This window comes from Oncorhynchus keta, unplaced genomic scaffold (genome assembly GCF_023373465.1).
Source record: "Oncorhynchus keta strain PuntledgeMale-10-30-2019 unplaced genomic scaffold, Oket_V2 Un_contig_28732_pilon_pilon, whole genome shotgun sequence".
Lineage (NCBI taxonomy): Eukaryota > Metazoa > Chordata > Actinopteri > Salmoniformes > Salmonidae > Oncorhynchus > Oncorhynchus keta.
The window spans coordinates 24808-41206 of NW_026286192.1; the positions used below are offsets into that span (position 1 = coordinate 24808).

At 43.2% G+C, this 16399-nt stretch overlaps 1 protein-coding gene and 2 long non-coding RNA genes across 22 annotated transcripts in view; 1 reads left to right on the forward strand and 2 right to left on the reverse strand.

The window, feature by feature from the left end:
- Window positions 1–1112, reverse strand: LOC127923195 (uncharacterized). Its single transcript, XR_008113653.1, has 3 exons — window positions 714–1112; window positions 504–573; window positions 1–118 (listed from the first exon to the last, which is right to left on the reverse strand). It is a non-coding gene; the product is annotated as an uncharacterized LOC127923195 (long non-coding RNA).
- Window positions 1113–7885: 6773 nt separating this feature from the next.
- On the forward strand, window positions 7886–9724 carry LOC127923192 (uncharacterized). 20 transcript variants are annotated; one of them, XR_008113622.1, is made up of 4 exons: window positions 7886–8662; window positions 8708–8817; window positions 8865–9097; window positions 9189–9724. It is a non-coding gene; the product is annotated as an uncharacterized LOC127923192 (long non-coding RNA). The 20 variants fall into 20 exon arrangements; XR_008113624.1 differs by having other exon boundaries at window positions 7886–8864; window positions 9006–9097; XR_008113632.1 differs by having other exon boundaries at window positions 7886–8864; window positions 9053–9097.
- A 4710-nt stretch (window positions 9725–14434) lies between these two features.
- Window positions 14435–16399, reverse strand: part of LOC127923193 (nuclear distribution protein nudE homolog 1-like) — a 40099-nt gene continuing 38134 nt past the window's right edge. Inside the window, exon 8 of the mRNA XM_052507137.1 lies at window positions 14435–14526. Coding sequence (XP_052363097.1) covers window positions 14478–14526 — 49 coding nt within the window. The 3' untranslated portion in view covers window positions 14435–14477. The remainder of the gene's footprint in view (window positions 14527–16399) is intronic.

A 16399-nucleotide genomic window follows, 5' to 3' on the forward strand; every position in this document is an offset into this window, starting at 1 on the left:
TATAACACTACACCTGACCTGTATATAGTAGACAATATAACACTACACCTGACCTGTATATAGTAGACAATATAACACTACACCTGACCTGTATATAGTAGACAATACAACACTACACCTGGCCTGTATATAGTAGACAATACAACACTACACCTGACCTGTATATAGTAGACAATACAACACTACACCTGACCTGTATATAGTAGACAATACAACACTACACCTGGCCTGTATATAGTAGACAATATAACACTACACCTGACCTGTATATAGTAGACAATACAACACTACACCTGACCTGTATATAGTAGACAATATAACACTACACCTGGCCTGTATATAGTAGACAATATAACACTACACCTGGCCTGTATATAGTAGACAATATAACACTACACCTGACCTGTATATAGTAGACAATACAACACTACACCTGACCTGTATATAGTAGACAATATAACACTACACCTGGCCTGTATATAGTAGACAATACAACACTACACCTGGCCTGTATATAGTAGACAATATAACACTACACCTGGCCTGTATATAGTAGACAATATAACACTACACCTGGCCTGTATATAGTAGACAATATAACACTACACCTGGCCTGTATATAGTAGACAATATAACACTACACCTGGCCTGTATATAGTAGACAATATAACACTACACCTGGCCTGTATATAGTAGACAATACAACACTACACCTGTCCTGTATATAGTAGACAATATAACACTACACCTGACCTGTATATAGTAGACAATATAACACTACACCTGGCCTGTATATAGTAGACAATATAACACTACACCTGGCCTGTATATAGTAGACAATATAACACTACACCTGGCCTGTATATAGTAGACAATATAACACTACACCTGGCCTGTATATAGTAGACAATATAACACTACACCTGACCTGTATATAGTAGACAATATAACACTACACCTGACCTGTATATAGTAGACAATATAACACTACACCTGGCCTGTATATAGTAGACAATATAACACTACACCTGGCCTGTATATAGTAGACAATATAACACTACACCTGACCTGTATATAGTAGACAATACAACACTACACCTGGCCTGTATATAGTAGACAATATAACACTACACCTGGCCTGTATATAGTAGACAATATAACACTACACCTGACCTGTATATAGTAGACAATACAACACTACACCTGACCTGTATATAGTAGACAATATAACACTACACCTGGCCTGTATATAGTAGACAATATAACACTACACCTGGCCTGTATATAGTAGACAATATAACACTACACCTGGCCTGTATATAGTAGACAATATAACACTACACCTGACCTGTATATAGTAGACAATATAACACTACACCTGGCCTGTATATAGTAGACAATACAACACTACACCTGACCTGTATATAGTAGACAATATAACACTACACCTGACCTGTATATAGTAGACAATATAACACTACACCTGGCCTGTATATAGTAGACAATATAACACTACACCTGGCCTGTATATAGTAGACAATATAACACTACACCTGGCCTGTATATAGTAGACAATATAACACTACACCTGGCCTGTATATAGTAGACAATATAACACTACACCTGGCCTGTATATAGTAGACAATATAACACTACACCTGGCCTGTATATAGTAGACAATATAACACTACACCTGGCCTGTATATAGTAGACAATACAACACTACACCTGACCTGTATATAGTAGACAATATAACACTACACCTGACCTGTATATAGTAGACAATATAACACTACACCTGGCCTGTATATAGTAGACAATATAACACTACACCTGGCCTGTATATAGTAGACAATATAACACTACACCTGGCCTGTATATAGTAGACAATATAACACTACACCTGACCTGTATATAGTAGACAATATAACACTACACCTGACCTGTATATAGTAGACAATATAACACTACACCTGGCCTGTATATAGTAGACAATATAACACTACACCTGACCTGTATATAGTAGACAATATAACACTACACCTGACCTGTATATAGTAGACAATATAACACTACACCTGGCCTGTATATAGTAGACAATACAACACTACACCTGACCTGTATATAGTAGACAATATAACACTACACCTGGCCTGTATATAGTAGACAATATAACACTACACCTGGCCTGTATATAGTAGACAATATAACACTACACCTGGCCTGTATATAGTAGACAATATAACACTACACCTGGCCTGTATATAGTAGACAATATAACACTACACCTGGCCTGTATATAGTAGACAATATAACACTACACCTGGCCTGTATATAGTAGACAATACAACACTACACCTGGCCTGTATATAGTAGACAATATAACACTACACCTGGCCTGTATATAGTAGACAATATAACACTACACCTGGCCTGTATATAGTAGACAATATAACACTACACCTGGCCTGTATATAGTAGACAATATAACACTACACCTGGCCTGTATATAGTAGACAATATAACACTACACCTGGCCTGTATATAGTAGACAATATAACACTACACCTGGCCTGTATATAGTAGACAATATAACACTACACCTGGCCTGTATATAGTAGACAATATAACACTACACCTGGCCTGTATATAGTAGACAATATGACACTACACCTGACCTGTATATAGTAGACAATATAACTCTGCACCTGACTGAAGACCAGCCAAAACAAGACCATTTATGATGTTGATGTTCTTCCTCTTCCTCTTCCTCTTCTGTCTCTGACACCTCTTCAAACCTGTCCTTTAGATATTAACTTGCCCTCAAACGCTTCTCTGTCTGCACCTCGCTGAGTCATCTTTACACCGGCAATCAACTATAATACTCACATCATTATATGACTTGGGAATCTACAGCAACTCTGCAGCTAATATCAACTAAGTTTTTTGTATGACACTTTCTCAAACCTTCCTCAAAGTCTTCCTTAAACTCTTCCTCAAAGTCTTCCTTAAACTCTTCCTCCATATTCTTCCTTAAAGCCTGCCTCAAACTCTTCCTCAGACTCTTCCTCAAATTCTTCCTTAAACTCTTCCTCAAAATCTTCCTTAAACTCTTCCTCGATATTCTTCCTCAGACTCTTCCTCAAGTTCTTCCTTAAACTCTTCCTCAAAATCTTCCTTAAATTCTTCCTCAAACTCTTCCTCAAAAGTCTTCCTGATGAATTCTTCCTCAGACTCTTCCTCGAATTCTTACTTAAACTCTTCCTCAAAATCTTCCTCAAACTCTTCCTCAAATTCTTCCTTAAAGCCTTCCTCAAACTCTTCCTCAAATTCTTCCTCAAACTCTTCCTTAAAGCCTTCCTCAAACTCTTTCCTCAAATTCTTCCTTAAAGCCTTCCTCAAACTCTTCCTCAATTCTTCCTCAAAGCCTTCCTCAAACTCTTCCTCAAAATCTTCCTTAAATTCTTCCTCAAACTCTTCCTCAATCTCTTCCTCAACTTAAACTCCTCAGCCTTTAGCTAACCCTTGGTCTCTCATTCATCCTCTGTCTTCACCTCTAACCTATATATTAGCCTTTTCTTCCAGTTCTTCTTCCAACAGTGTTTAAGGTCTAACCATCCAGACACATATGTTTCTTACATGGCTCTGGAAACCAACTATACCTCTAACTTAACTAATTTCCTCTCTGTCTGATTCTGGCATCTCTTCTTCTTCCCTCTTTAAATTCTAACTTTTTCCTTCTCTTCCTCCAATACGGCCTTCTATCCTGCCTCTTCCCTCTGCCTCTAATTCCATTATTTCCCCGACATTCCCGTCCTTCCCAGGCGAGGAGGAGGGGAGTCATCTTTCAGCAGCAGTCCTCGACGCGTGGGAGCATTGGGAATGTCAGCCTCAGTCGGACCGGGAGCCGGAGGAGCAGAGCTGGGGATAATGAAGGGAATGGTGGGAATTCTGAGAACACAAACAACGTTCCAGAAGAGGAGGAGCCTCTGTTCTCGTCCACCCCGCCTCCAGAGGACATCAGCGGAACCCTGCCGGAAGAGTAGAGGGACAAAGTCTCACCCCTCCTTTTAAACACGGTCCTTCCTTCTTCCTGTCCTTCCCTGACTTCCCCCAATACATCTTTCCATTTCCTGTCTTTATCCCTCCCTCATTCCTCTCCTTCCATTCCTCCTTTTATCTTTCCCTTTCCTTCCCTTCTCCCTTTTCCCTCCCCTTCTTCCCTCCCCATCCCTTCTTCCCCTCCCCATCCCTTCTTCCTTTTCTCCTCCTTCTTCCCTCCCCTTCCCTTCCTTTTCTCCCTCCCTTCTTCCCCTCCTTCCCTTCCTCCCTCCTTCCCTCCCTTCCCTTCTTCCTTTTATCCTCCCTTCCTTCCCTCCCCTTCCCTTCCTCCTTGCTCCTCCCTTCTTCCCTCCCCTTCCTCCCTTTCCCTCTCCCCTCCTTCTTCCCTCCCCCCCTTCCTCCCTTTGCTCCTTCCTTCCCCTCCCTTCTTCCCCTCCCCTTCCCTCCCCCTTCCTTTGCTCCTCCCTTCTTCCCTCCCTTCCCTTCCTCCTTTGCTCCTCCCTTCTTCCCTTCCCTCCCCTTCCTCCTTTGCTCCTTCCTCCCTTCTTCCCTCCCCCCTTCCTCCTTTGCTCCTCCCTTCTTCCCCCCTCCCCTTCCTCCTTTGCTCCTTCCTTCTTCCCTCCCCTTCCCTTCCTCCCTCCTTCCTCCTCCCCCCTCCCCTTCCTTTGCTCCTCCCTTCTTCCCTCCCCTTCCCTTCCTCCTTTGCTCCTCCCTTCCCTTCCCTTCCTCCTTTGCTCCTCCCTTCTTCCCTCCCCTTCCCTTCCTCCTTTTCCCTCCCCTTCCCTTCTTCCCTCCCCTTCCTCCTTTGCTCCTCCCTTCTTCCCTCCCCCCCCTCCCCTTCCTCCTTTGCTCCTCCCTTCTTCCCTCCCCTTCCTCCTTTGTTCCTCCCTTCTTCCCTCCCCTTCCTCCTTTGCTCCTTCCTTTTCCCTCCCCCTTCCTCCTTGCTCCTCCCCTTCCTTCCTTTGCTCCTCCCTTCTTCCCTCCCCTTCCTCCTTTGCTCCTTCCTTCTTCCCTCCCCTTCCCTTCCTCCCTCCTCCCCTCCCCTTCCTTTGCTCCTCCCTTCTTCCTCCCCTCCCCTTCCTCCTTTGCTCCTCCCTTCTTCCCTCCCCTTCCCTTCCTCCTTTGCTCCTCCCTTCTTCCCTCCCCTTCCTCCTTTGCTCCTCCCTTCTTCCCTCCCCTTCCTTCCTCCTTGCTCCTCCCTCTTCCCTCCCCTTCCCTTCCTCCTTTTTCCCTCCTCCCCCCTCCCCTTCCATCCCGACTCAAAGTTCTTATACCCCACCCCTTTTATGCCTCACCTGTCTGTGACAATAGCTTTGATTGTGTCACCAAAATGTCAAAGTACAGTGTGAGATGTTTTAAATTGAAGTTATAGCTATTGCAGATGTCATAATATATATCTGAAGTTATAGCTTATTGCAGAAGTCATAATATATATCTGAAGTTATAGCTTAAATATCGTTTTTTTCTGTCTACTTTTATTTATTGAATTATATTTTCAAGCAGTTAAACTAATTCTTTAATCTGGGTATTTAATGTGAATTGAGTTGATATAGAGTAAACCCAGGGACAATACTGTCTAAAGATATTTAATCAGATATCAGGCTGTGTGCTGGGTCTTTGTTTTTCATTCATAATGAGTTATACTGACATACACACACACACACTACAGCCCTACTACTACTGTTATATCTACGTTAATTTTAGGTTCACATCAAATTATATTCCACAATCATATAGCCTCATCCCAGATCTGTTTGTGCCATCATGTCAACTCATGACAGACAGACTGGTGCCCAGGCTACAATCTAAAGGACACAGACAGACTGGTGCCCAGGCTAAACCTAAAGGACACAGACAGACTGGTCCCAGGATACAATCAGACACAGACAGACTGGTGCCCAGGCTACAATCCTACAGGACACAGACAGACTGGTGCCCAGGCTACAATCCTACAGGACACAGACAGACTGGTACCCAGGCTACAATCCTAAAGGACACAGACAGACTGGTGCCCAGGCTACAATCCTACAGGACACAGACAGACTGGTGCCCAGGCTACAATCCTACAGGACACAGACAGACTGGTACCCAGGCTACAATCCTACAGGACACAGACAGACTGGTGCCCAGGCTACAATCCTACAGGACACAGACAGACTGGTGCCCAGGCTACAATCCTACAGGACACAGACAGACTGGTGCCCAGGCTACAATAGTCTACAGGACACAGACAGACTGGTGCCCAGGCTACAATCCTACAGGACACAGACAGACTGGTGCCCAGGCTACAATCCTACAGGACACAGACAGACTGGTACCCAGGCTACAATCCTACAGGACACAGACAGACTGGTGCCCAGGCTACAATCCTAAAGGACACAGACAGACTGGTGCCCAGGCTACAATCCTACAGGACACAGACAGACTGGTGCCCAGGCTACAATCCTACAGGACACAGACAGACTGGTACCCAGGCTACAATCCTAAAGGACACAGACAGACTGGTGCCCAGGCTACAATCCTACAGGACACAGACAGACTGGTGCCCAGGCTACAATCCTACAGGACACAGACAGACTGGTGCCCAGGCTACAATAGTCTACAGGACACAGACAGACTGGTGCCCAGGCTACAATCCTACAGGACACAGACAGACTGGTGCCCAGGCTACAATCCTACAGGACACAGACAGACTGGTACCCAGGCTACAATAGTCTACAGGACACAGACAGACTGGTGCACAGGCTACAATCATACAGGACACAGACAGACTGGTACCCAGGCTACAATAGTCTACAGGACACAGACAGACTGGTGCCCAGGCTACAATAGTTTACATGGCTTTTAGTATCATTCAGTGTCAAGGGTTATTAGGCTGAATTGTTTGTGAAAACACCTACATATACATTTTAAATGCTATAAACTATTTTCAAATCACCACAATCGTGTGTTCTTGTCTGTGGATTTTGTTCAACAGCAACAAAAAAAAAAACACATCTTTCACCAAGTCAGTTTTATTGAGGACAGTTGGGTCAGAGACACATTTAACCCAACATGACTTATTAGATACAGGAAGAGGCATCCCAGGATGAAACATATTTCATGGGGAAAACTAAATGTACATTTTAGTACAGAAGCTTGCGAGTGGCTACACAAAGCAACAACATGACATCTCATTGGGTGTCCCATCTCTGTGACTTCCTGATTCACAGAAACAAGACACACCCCCATCCACACTGAGTTAGAAATGTTTCAAATGATATTGTTTAATACGTTCTACCCCCTGAGCAACAAGCAGTAACAACAAGGCATCCACTCCCATTATAAACACACTCAACATTCTATTTTCTTACATCCTATATTATTACTAGTACCATATAGGGAAAAAGTAAGAACCCAAAGCAAGTGAATCAACCCTTACATGTATTTTGTAACATAAAACACATTTCATATGTCTTTAAGGTAATCATATGTCATCCTCATTTCATGGTTGGGCTCAGAACATGGTTGGGGTTCCATTTCAATTTCAGATGGTTGGGCTCAGTTCATTTCATTCAGTCAAATTCAGTCATTCTTTCAATAGTTGGGCTCAGTTCCATTTCATTCAGTCAATCTTTCATAGTTGGGCTCAGTTCCATTTCAATCAATCCTGGAAATAAACATGGTTGGGCTCAGTTCCATTTCAATTCCAATTTGTCTCTCAATTTAAAAAACAAGTGTATTTCAGTTTACTTCCTAAATTGAAACAGTTTCAGTAACTTTTTTATACTCCTGGATGGCAAAGTACTGAGCTGAACTGGGCAGCCAACTGATATTCATTCATCTCTTCCACTGAGCACCTAGCTCTGGGAACTTGGTAAATCTGTAAGGATTGGATAGGTATAAACATGGTGAATACTTCACCTAGCCTCATCAGAGGACAAGGTGGAAGTGTTCTTTATCATATTGCGTTGCCACTCCCGTCTATCCAACACTTTCAGATCTACTACATTTGCCTAGGACCTAGGGAGGAGGGTAGTTGGGGCTAAATGTTAGTTTGTTTGGCGTTGACGCTATATCATTGGCTAGAACTGAATGGGCTGAGGTGTATTACCGGTACCTGAGCAGTAGAAAGAGACATATTTAATAAGGTCAGACCACACTGTGGTCCCAGCTACACAGAGACATCTTTAATAAGGTCAGACCACACTGAGGTCCCAGCTACACAGAGACATCTTTAATAAGGTCAGACCACACTGAGGTCCCAGCTACACAGAGACATCTTTAATAAGGTTAGACCACACTGAGGTCCCAGCTACACAGAGACATCTTTAATAAGGTCAGACCACACTGAGGTCCCAGCTACACAGAGACATCTTTAATAAGGTCAGACCACACTGAGGTCCCAGCTACACAGAGACATCTTTAATAAGGTCAGACCACACTGAGGTCCCAGCTACACAGAGACATCTTTAATAAGGTCAGACCACACTGAGGTCCCAGCTACACAGAGACATCTTTAATAAGGTTAGACCACACTGAGGTCCCAGCTACACAGAGACATCTTTAATAAGGTCAGACCACACTGAGGTCCCAGCTACACAGAGACATCTTTAATAAGGTCAGACCACACTGAGGTCCCAGCTACAGAGACATCTTTAATAAGGTCAGACCACACTGAGGTCCCAGCTACACAGAGACATCTTTAATAAGGTCAGACCACACTGAGGTCCCAGCTACACAGAGACATCTTTAATAAGGTCAGACCACACTGAGGTCCCAGCTACACAGAGACATCTTTAATAAGGTTAGACCACACTGAGGTCCCAGCTACACAGAGACATATTTAATAAGGTCAGACTACACTGAGGTCCCAGCTAAACAGAGACATCTTTAATAAGGTTAGACCACACTGAGGTCCCAGCTACACAGAGACATCTTTAATAAGGTCAGACCACACTGAGGTCCCAGCTACACAGAGACATCTTTAATAAGGTCAGACCACACTGAGGTCCCAGCTACAGAGACATCTTTAATAAGGTCAGACCACACTGAGGTCCCAGCTACACAGACATCTTTAATAAGGTCAGACCACACTGAGGTCCCAGCTACAGAGACATCTTTAATAAGGTCAGACCACACTAAAGGTCCCAGCTACAGAGACATCTTTAATAAGGTCAGACCACACTGAGGTCCCAGCTACAGAGACATCTTTAATAAGGTCAGACCACACTGTGGTCTCAGAGTAAAGGCACAAAGCTTCACCCAACAGGATATAAGCGACAATATCATCAATATAGGTGTGACAGTATTTGAGTGCGTCCATAAATGGCACCCTATTCCCTATATAGCATCCTACGTTTGACTGGCTCCTATGACTGAGTAGTATGCCCTTTACTTCTAACTGGGGGAAAAAAGTAGGGCCCTATATAGGGAATGTGTTGATATTTAAGACACAAGCCTGTCATCACAGAACGAACCAACAAACACCCAAAACATAAGGGTGAGAATGATAAACCAGGTATTCAAACCCACATACCCAGGCCATTGAGCGCCTTCAGAGACTGTGTTAGCCCGCTGAGTTAAAGACAAGGCATTACCCTAGGGTGCTAACGCGAGTCTTCAGATCTCAGGCAATGTTATTCACAGAGACCACAGGCTTACTGGTCAAAGACTCCTTGAGACCACAGGCTTACTGGTCAAAGACTCATGAGACCACAGGGACTTCAAAGACTCATGAGACCACAGGCTTACTGGTCAAAGACTCATGAGACCACAGGCTTACTGGTCAAAGACTCATGAGACCACAGGCTTACTGGTCAAAGACTCATGAGACCACAGGCTTACTGGTCAAGACTCATGAGACCACAGGCTTACTGGTCAAAGACTCATGAGACCACAGGCTTACTGGTCAAAGAGTCATGAGACCACAGGCTTACTGGTCAAAGAGTCATGAGACCACAGGCTTACTGGTCAAAGAGTCATGAGACCACAGGCTTACTGGGACTCATGAGACCACAGGCTTACTGGTCAAAGAGTCATGAGACCACAGACTTACTGGTCAAAGACTCATGAGACCACAGACTTACTGGTCAAAGACTCATGAGACCACAGGCTTACTGGTCAAAGACTCATGAGGGGATAGAGGGCACAGCATGGAGTACATTACTTGGTAGTGAACCACTGGTTTATCCGAGCCAAATAACCTCTGTTACACTTGTGCCACCATATACAATATGTTAAACACTCATCTTGTAGGGGTTAAAACCCCTGAGATTATAAACCACATTCACAGGTTTGAAAAACTCTGGTAACTTAAAAATGTTTTTTAAATAAATGGATTTCTAGAATTCCTGGTTGGAATGTTGGATTTCTTGCTTATTCCCGCTTGGTTCCGTGAATCTTCTAACACTGATTTATGGAATATGTGGGAAATTTGGCCGAATTTTGCAGCCCTAGTCAGTCATTCACAGGTAAGGCCGTCACATAAACAAACGTAAATCTGGACTCCCCTCTGAGCAACATACTCAGCTGTCCGAGTTCATAACCACTACCCTCTGAGCAACATACTCAGCTGTCTGAGTTCATAACCACTACCCTCTAGGCAACATACTCAGCTGTCTGAGTTCATAACCACTACCCTCTGAGCAACATACTCAGCTGTCTGAGTTCATAACCACTACCCTCTGAGCAACATACTCAGCTGTCCGAGTTCATAACCACTACCCTCTGAGCAACATACTCAGCTGTCTGAGTTCATAACCACTACCCTCTGAGCAACATACTCAGCTGTCTGAGTTCATAACCACTACCCTCTGAGCAACATACTCAGCTGTCTGAGTTCATAACCACTACCCTCTGAGCAACATACTCAGCTGTCTGAGTTCATAACCACTACCCTCTGAGCAACATACTCAGCTGTCTGAGTTCATAACCACTACCCTCTGAGCAACATACTCAGCTGTCTGAGTTCATATCCACTACCCTCTGAGCAACATACTCAGCTGTCTGAGTTCATAACCACTACCCTCTGAGCAACATACTCAGCTGTCCGAGTTCATAACCACTACCCTCTGAGCAACATACTCAGCTGTCTGAGTTCATAACCACTACCCTCTGAGCAACATACTCAGCTGTCTGAGTTCATAACCACTACCCTCTGAGCAACATACTCAGCTGTCTGAGTTCATAACCACTACCCTCTGAGCAACATACTCAGCTGTCTGAGTTCATAACCACTACCCTCTGAGCAACATACTCAGCTGTCTGAGTTCATAACCACTACCCTCTGAGCAACATACTCAGCTGTCTGAGTTCATAACCACTACCCTCTGAGCAACATACTCAGCTGTCTGAGTTCATAACCACTACCCTCTGAGCAACATACTCAGCTGTCTGAGTTCATAACCACTACCCTCTGAGCAACATACTCAGCTGTCTGAGTTCATAACCACTACCCTCTGAGCAACATACTCAGCTGTCTGAGTTCATAACCACTACCCTCTGAGCAACATACTCAGCTGTCTGAGTTCATAACCACTACCCTCTGAGCAACATACGTGGCTGTCTGTCATACCCAAATATCAACATTTCCACTTACAACTATAAAACACAGCTTCAATCTCCACGTGGATTACTCATGGATAGTTCATTCATCATTCAAGACTTCTACTAGTAAGAACATCCTACTGTATTGCTGTAGTTTAAACACATTATAGTCCAAGAAGGCATCATTAACTTTGGTCATCTAACTCTGTTATATCAGCCATGTTGAAGGTGCTCTATCAGCCTAGCCATGAAGATCTCTATCAGCCTAGCCATGAAGATCTCTATCAGCCTAGCCATGTTGAAGGTGCTCTATCAGCCTAGCCATGTTGAAGATCTCTATCAGCCTAGCCATGTTGAAGGTGCTCTATCAGCCTAGCCATGAAGATCTCTATCAGCCTAGCCATGAAGATCTCTATCAGCCTAGCCATGTTGAAGATCTAAAGGTGAGCGCAGGCTAGCGTTCAGTCAGGTTTTACCAGGCTGACGTGCCACCATTGGTAGCATCCTCAACACCATAGACTAGGATAGACGGCTCTTGTGCCACGAAGCCGGTTTAAGCATGGGCAGAGCGAGCCATTGAGGACTACACCATTTTGAAGTAGTCAAGAAGTGGCTGGTGCTTGCTATCGGTCAGGAAAGGATTACAGAATTCCATCCAGGTCAGTAGGACTGATCAGCCAATGAATTATACTAGACTAACATTACATAACTGCAGGTGCCAGTAAATCACCAACCTTGTCTTTATACCTGTTCAGACAACACCCTCCAGGGGGGCAGTAAATCAGCAACCTTGTCTTTATACCTGTTCAGACAACACCCTCCAGGGGGCAGTAAATCACCAACCTTGTCTTTATACCTGTTCAGACAACACCCTCCAGGGGGCAGTAAATCACCAACCTTGTCTTTATACCTGTTCAGACAACACCCTCCAGGGGCAGTAAATCACCAACCTTGTCTTTATACCTGTTCAGACAACACCCTCCAGGGGGCAGTAAAATCACCAACCTTGTCTTTACCGTTGAAGAAGAAATGGACTACTTTAAAATGGAGAAATCCCTCAATGGCGCTGACCATGCTGTCACAGAAGCTGACCATGCTGTCACAGAAGCCCTCTCTATACCAAACACATTCCTCAACCTAACCAATCACCCACAGATCTAGGATCAGATTACCTTAACCCCAATCCCCACCCTTAACCATTAGAGGGACAACATCTGATCCTGAACCTGCAGTAAAAAAGTGCAAAGTATATCTATTCCTCACCAAACCTTCTACGCCAACTTTCCTTCTGCCTCCTGACTAGTCCCAAGATGTCCTGTTTTTTCCCCCAGAAATCCTGGCTGAAGGATTCCAGATTCCTGCTTACTACACCCTGATTCTGGGAATCATCCAACCAGGATTTCTGGAAACCAGGGTATTTTGGGGAAAGTTACCTGAATTTAGCAACCCTACTCCTGACCCTCTTAACACTCCTTCCACTTCCTGTCCTTAACCAGTAGGTGTCACTGTTCAGTCACAGCATTATCATTCAAACATTGGTAGACAAAAGAAAGGGCTGTATTCAAGTGAAGTAAAATTATATATAATTTTTAAATATTAATCATTATTGTGTGGATAAACATTCGTTCCAGTAAGACTTCTTCCTCCATAAAACAACAAAAGGAACAAAAACAGAACATGTCAAATGTAACAACAAAACACCTGTAGCGAGACACTGATTACGTCTCAAATGGCACCCTATTCCCTACATAGTACACTACTTTTAACCAGAGACCTATAGACACTGGTCGCACCCTGTTCCCTATATAGTGCACTACTTTTGACCACATATGGGTCTGCTACAGGTTGGTCCCAACAGGAAGTGCCAGAGCCATAAGCCCCGCGCCTAGAAGCCTCACTCAGTCCTCGATAAGAGACCCCCCCAAGGCAAAGCATCCTGGGTAAAGCACAGAGGAAGGAGTACCGTTGATCCGTGACGTCATCAAAGCTCCTCAACGGCGCTCTAGAACAGTTGATATCAACACTGACGTTCCATGACGTTCCATTGACATTCTAGAACAGTTCTAGAACTCTAGACTCACTTCTGTTATGTCCAGTGATCTGGTCCATTCCATTCCAGAGTGAGAGCTGTACACTAGCACATTGAAACCCCATTGAAAGCTGAAAGCTGGGATACAAGCCTGGTGACCTAGGGACACATTCATTAGTGCATGCTGTAGCTAACTGCAGCAAAACGTTTTGCAACAGAACAGGTTTTGCACAAAAAAAAAAAAGAACAGTTTATTGGACAAGTTCAGTTAGTCCTTCCCCGTTTCAGCCAGTTTAGCACCATTCGGTGTCTAGTGAACACGACCCTGATAGATATGGAGGGGTTGATGAGGTGTGGGGCTAGGGCAGGGGGGGTTGATGAGGTGTGGGGCTAGGGCAGGGGGTTGATGAGGTGTGGGGCTAGGGCAGGGGGGTTGATGAGTGTGGGGGCTAGGGCAGGGGGTTGATGAGGTGTGGGGCTAGGGCAGGGGGTTGATGAGGTGTGGGGCTAGGGGCGGAGGGGTTGATGAGGTGTGGGGCTAGGGCGGAGGGGTTGATGAGGTGTGGGGCTAGGGCAGGGGGTTGATGAGGTGTGGGGCTAGGGCAGGGGGGCTAGGGCGGAGGGGTTGATGAGGTGTGGGGCTAGGGCAGGGGGGCTAGGGCGGAGGGGTTGATGAGGTGTGGGGCTAGGGCAGGGGGGTAGGGGGGTTGATGAGGTGGGGGGCTAGGGCAGGGGGTTGATGAGGTGTGGGGCTAGGGGCGGAGGGGTTGATGAGGTGTGGGGCTAGGGCAGGGGGTTGATGAGGTGTGGGGCTAGGGGCGGGAGGGGTTGATGAGGTGTGGGGCTAGGGCGGAGGGGTTCACAGAATAATTTTGGGTCCTGGTCCGAAGTCTAACATCTTCACCATTCTGTAACACACAACAGAAACAGATTACTTTAACAGCACACTACGACTAACAGAACGTTTCAGACTCCAACTCAGGCTATTTTCAGACTGTCCTTCCCCAATAGGCCTTGTAGGATCAGGATCATCATCGTTCATTAATATCACGTAGACTACTGAATCAGCTTTATATTTGTCCATTAATATCATGTAGACTACTGAATCAGCTTTAGATTTGTTCATTAATATCATGTAGACTACTGAATCAGCTTTAGATTTGTTCATTAATATCACGTAGACTACTGAATCAGCTTTAGATTTGTTCATTAATATCATGTAGACTACTGAATCAGCTTTATATTTGTTCATTAATATCATGTAGACTACTGAATCAGCTTTATATTTTTTCATTAGACTACTGAATCAGCTTTAGATTTGTCCATTAATATCATGTAGACTACTGAATCAGCTTTATATTTCTTCATTAATATCATGTAGACTACTGAATCAGCTTTATATTTGTTCATTAATATCACGTAGACTACTGAATCAGCTTTATATTTGTTCATTAATATCATGTAGACTACTGAATCAGCTTTAGATTTGTTCATTAATATCACGTAGACTACTGAATCAGCTTTAGATTTGTTCATTAATATCATGTAGACTACTGAATCAGCTTTATATTTGTTCATTAATATCATGTAGACTACTGAATCAGCTTTAGATTTGTCCATTAATATCATGTAGACTACTGAATCAGCTTTATATTTCTTCATTAATATCATGTAGACTACTGAATCAGCTTTAGATTTCTTCATTAATATCACGTAGACTACTGAATCAGCTTTATATTTCTTCATTAGGTTGTAGACTACTGAATCAGCTTTATATTTGTTCATTAATATCATGTAGACTACTGAATCAGCTTTAGATTTGTCCATTAATATCATGTAGACTACTGAATCAGCTTTATATTTCTTCATTAATATCACGTAGACTACTGAATCAGCTTTAGATTTGTTCATTAGACTACTGAATCAGCTTTATATTTGTTCATTAATATCACGTAGACTACTGAATCAGCTTTATATTTGTTCATTAATATCATGTAGACTACTGAATCAGCTTTATATTTCTTCATTAATATCACGTAGACTACTGAATCAGCTTTATATTTCTTCATTAGGTTGTAGACTACTGAATCAGCTTTATATTTGTTCATTAATATCATGTAGACTACTGAATCAGCTTTAGATTTGTTCATTAATATCACGTAGACTACTGAATCAGCTTTATATTTGTCCATTAATATCATGTAGACTACTGAATCAGCTTTATATTTCTTCATTAATATCATGTAGACTACTGAATCAGCTTTAGATTTCTTCATTAATATCACGTAGACTACTGAATCAGCTTTATATTTCTTCATTAGGTTGTAGACTACTGAATCAGCTTTATATTTGTTCATTAATATCATGTAGACTACTGAATCAGCTTTATATTTCTTCATTAGGTTGTAGACTACTGAATCAGCTTTATATTTCTTCATTAGGTTGTAGACTACTGAATCAGCTTTATATTTCTTCATTAGGTTGTAGACTACTGAATCAGCTTTATATTTCTTCATTAGGTTGTAGACTACTGAATCAGCTTTATATTTGTTCATTAATATCATGTAGACTACTGAATCAGCTTTATATTTGTTCATTAATATCACGTAGACTACTGAATCAGCTTTATATTTGTTCATTAATATCATGTAGACTACTGAATCAGCTTTATATTTCTTCATTAATATCACGTAGACTACTGAATCAGCTTTATATTTGTCCATTAATATCATGTAGACTACTGAATCAGCTTTATATTTCTTCATTAATATCATGTAGACT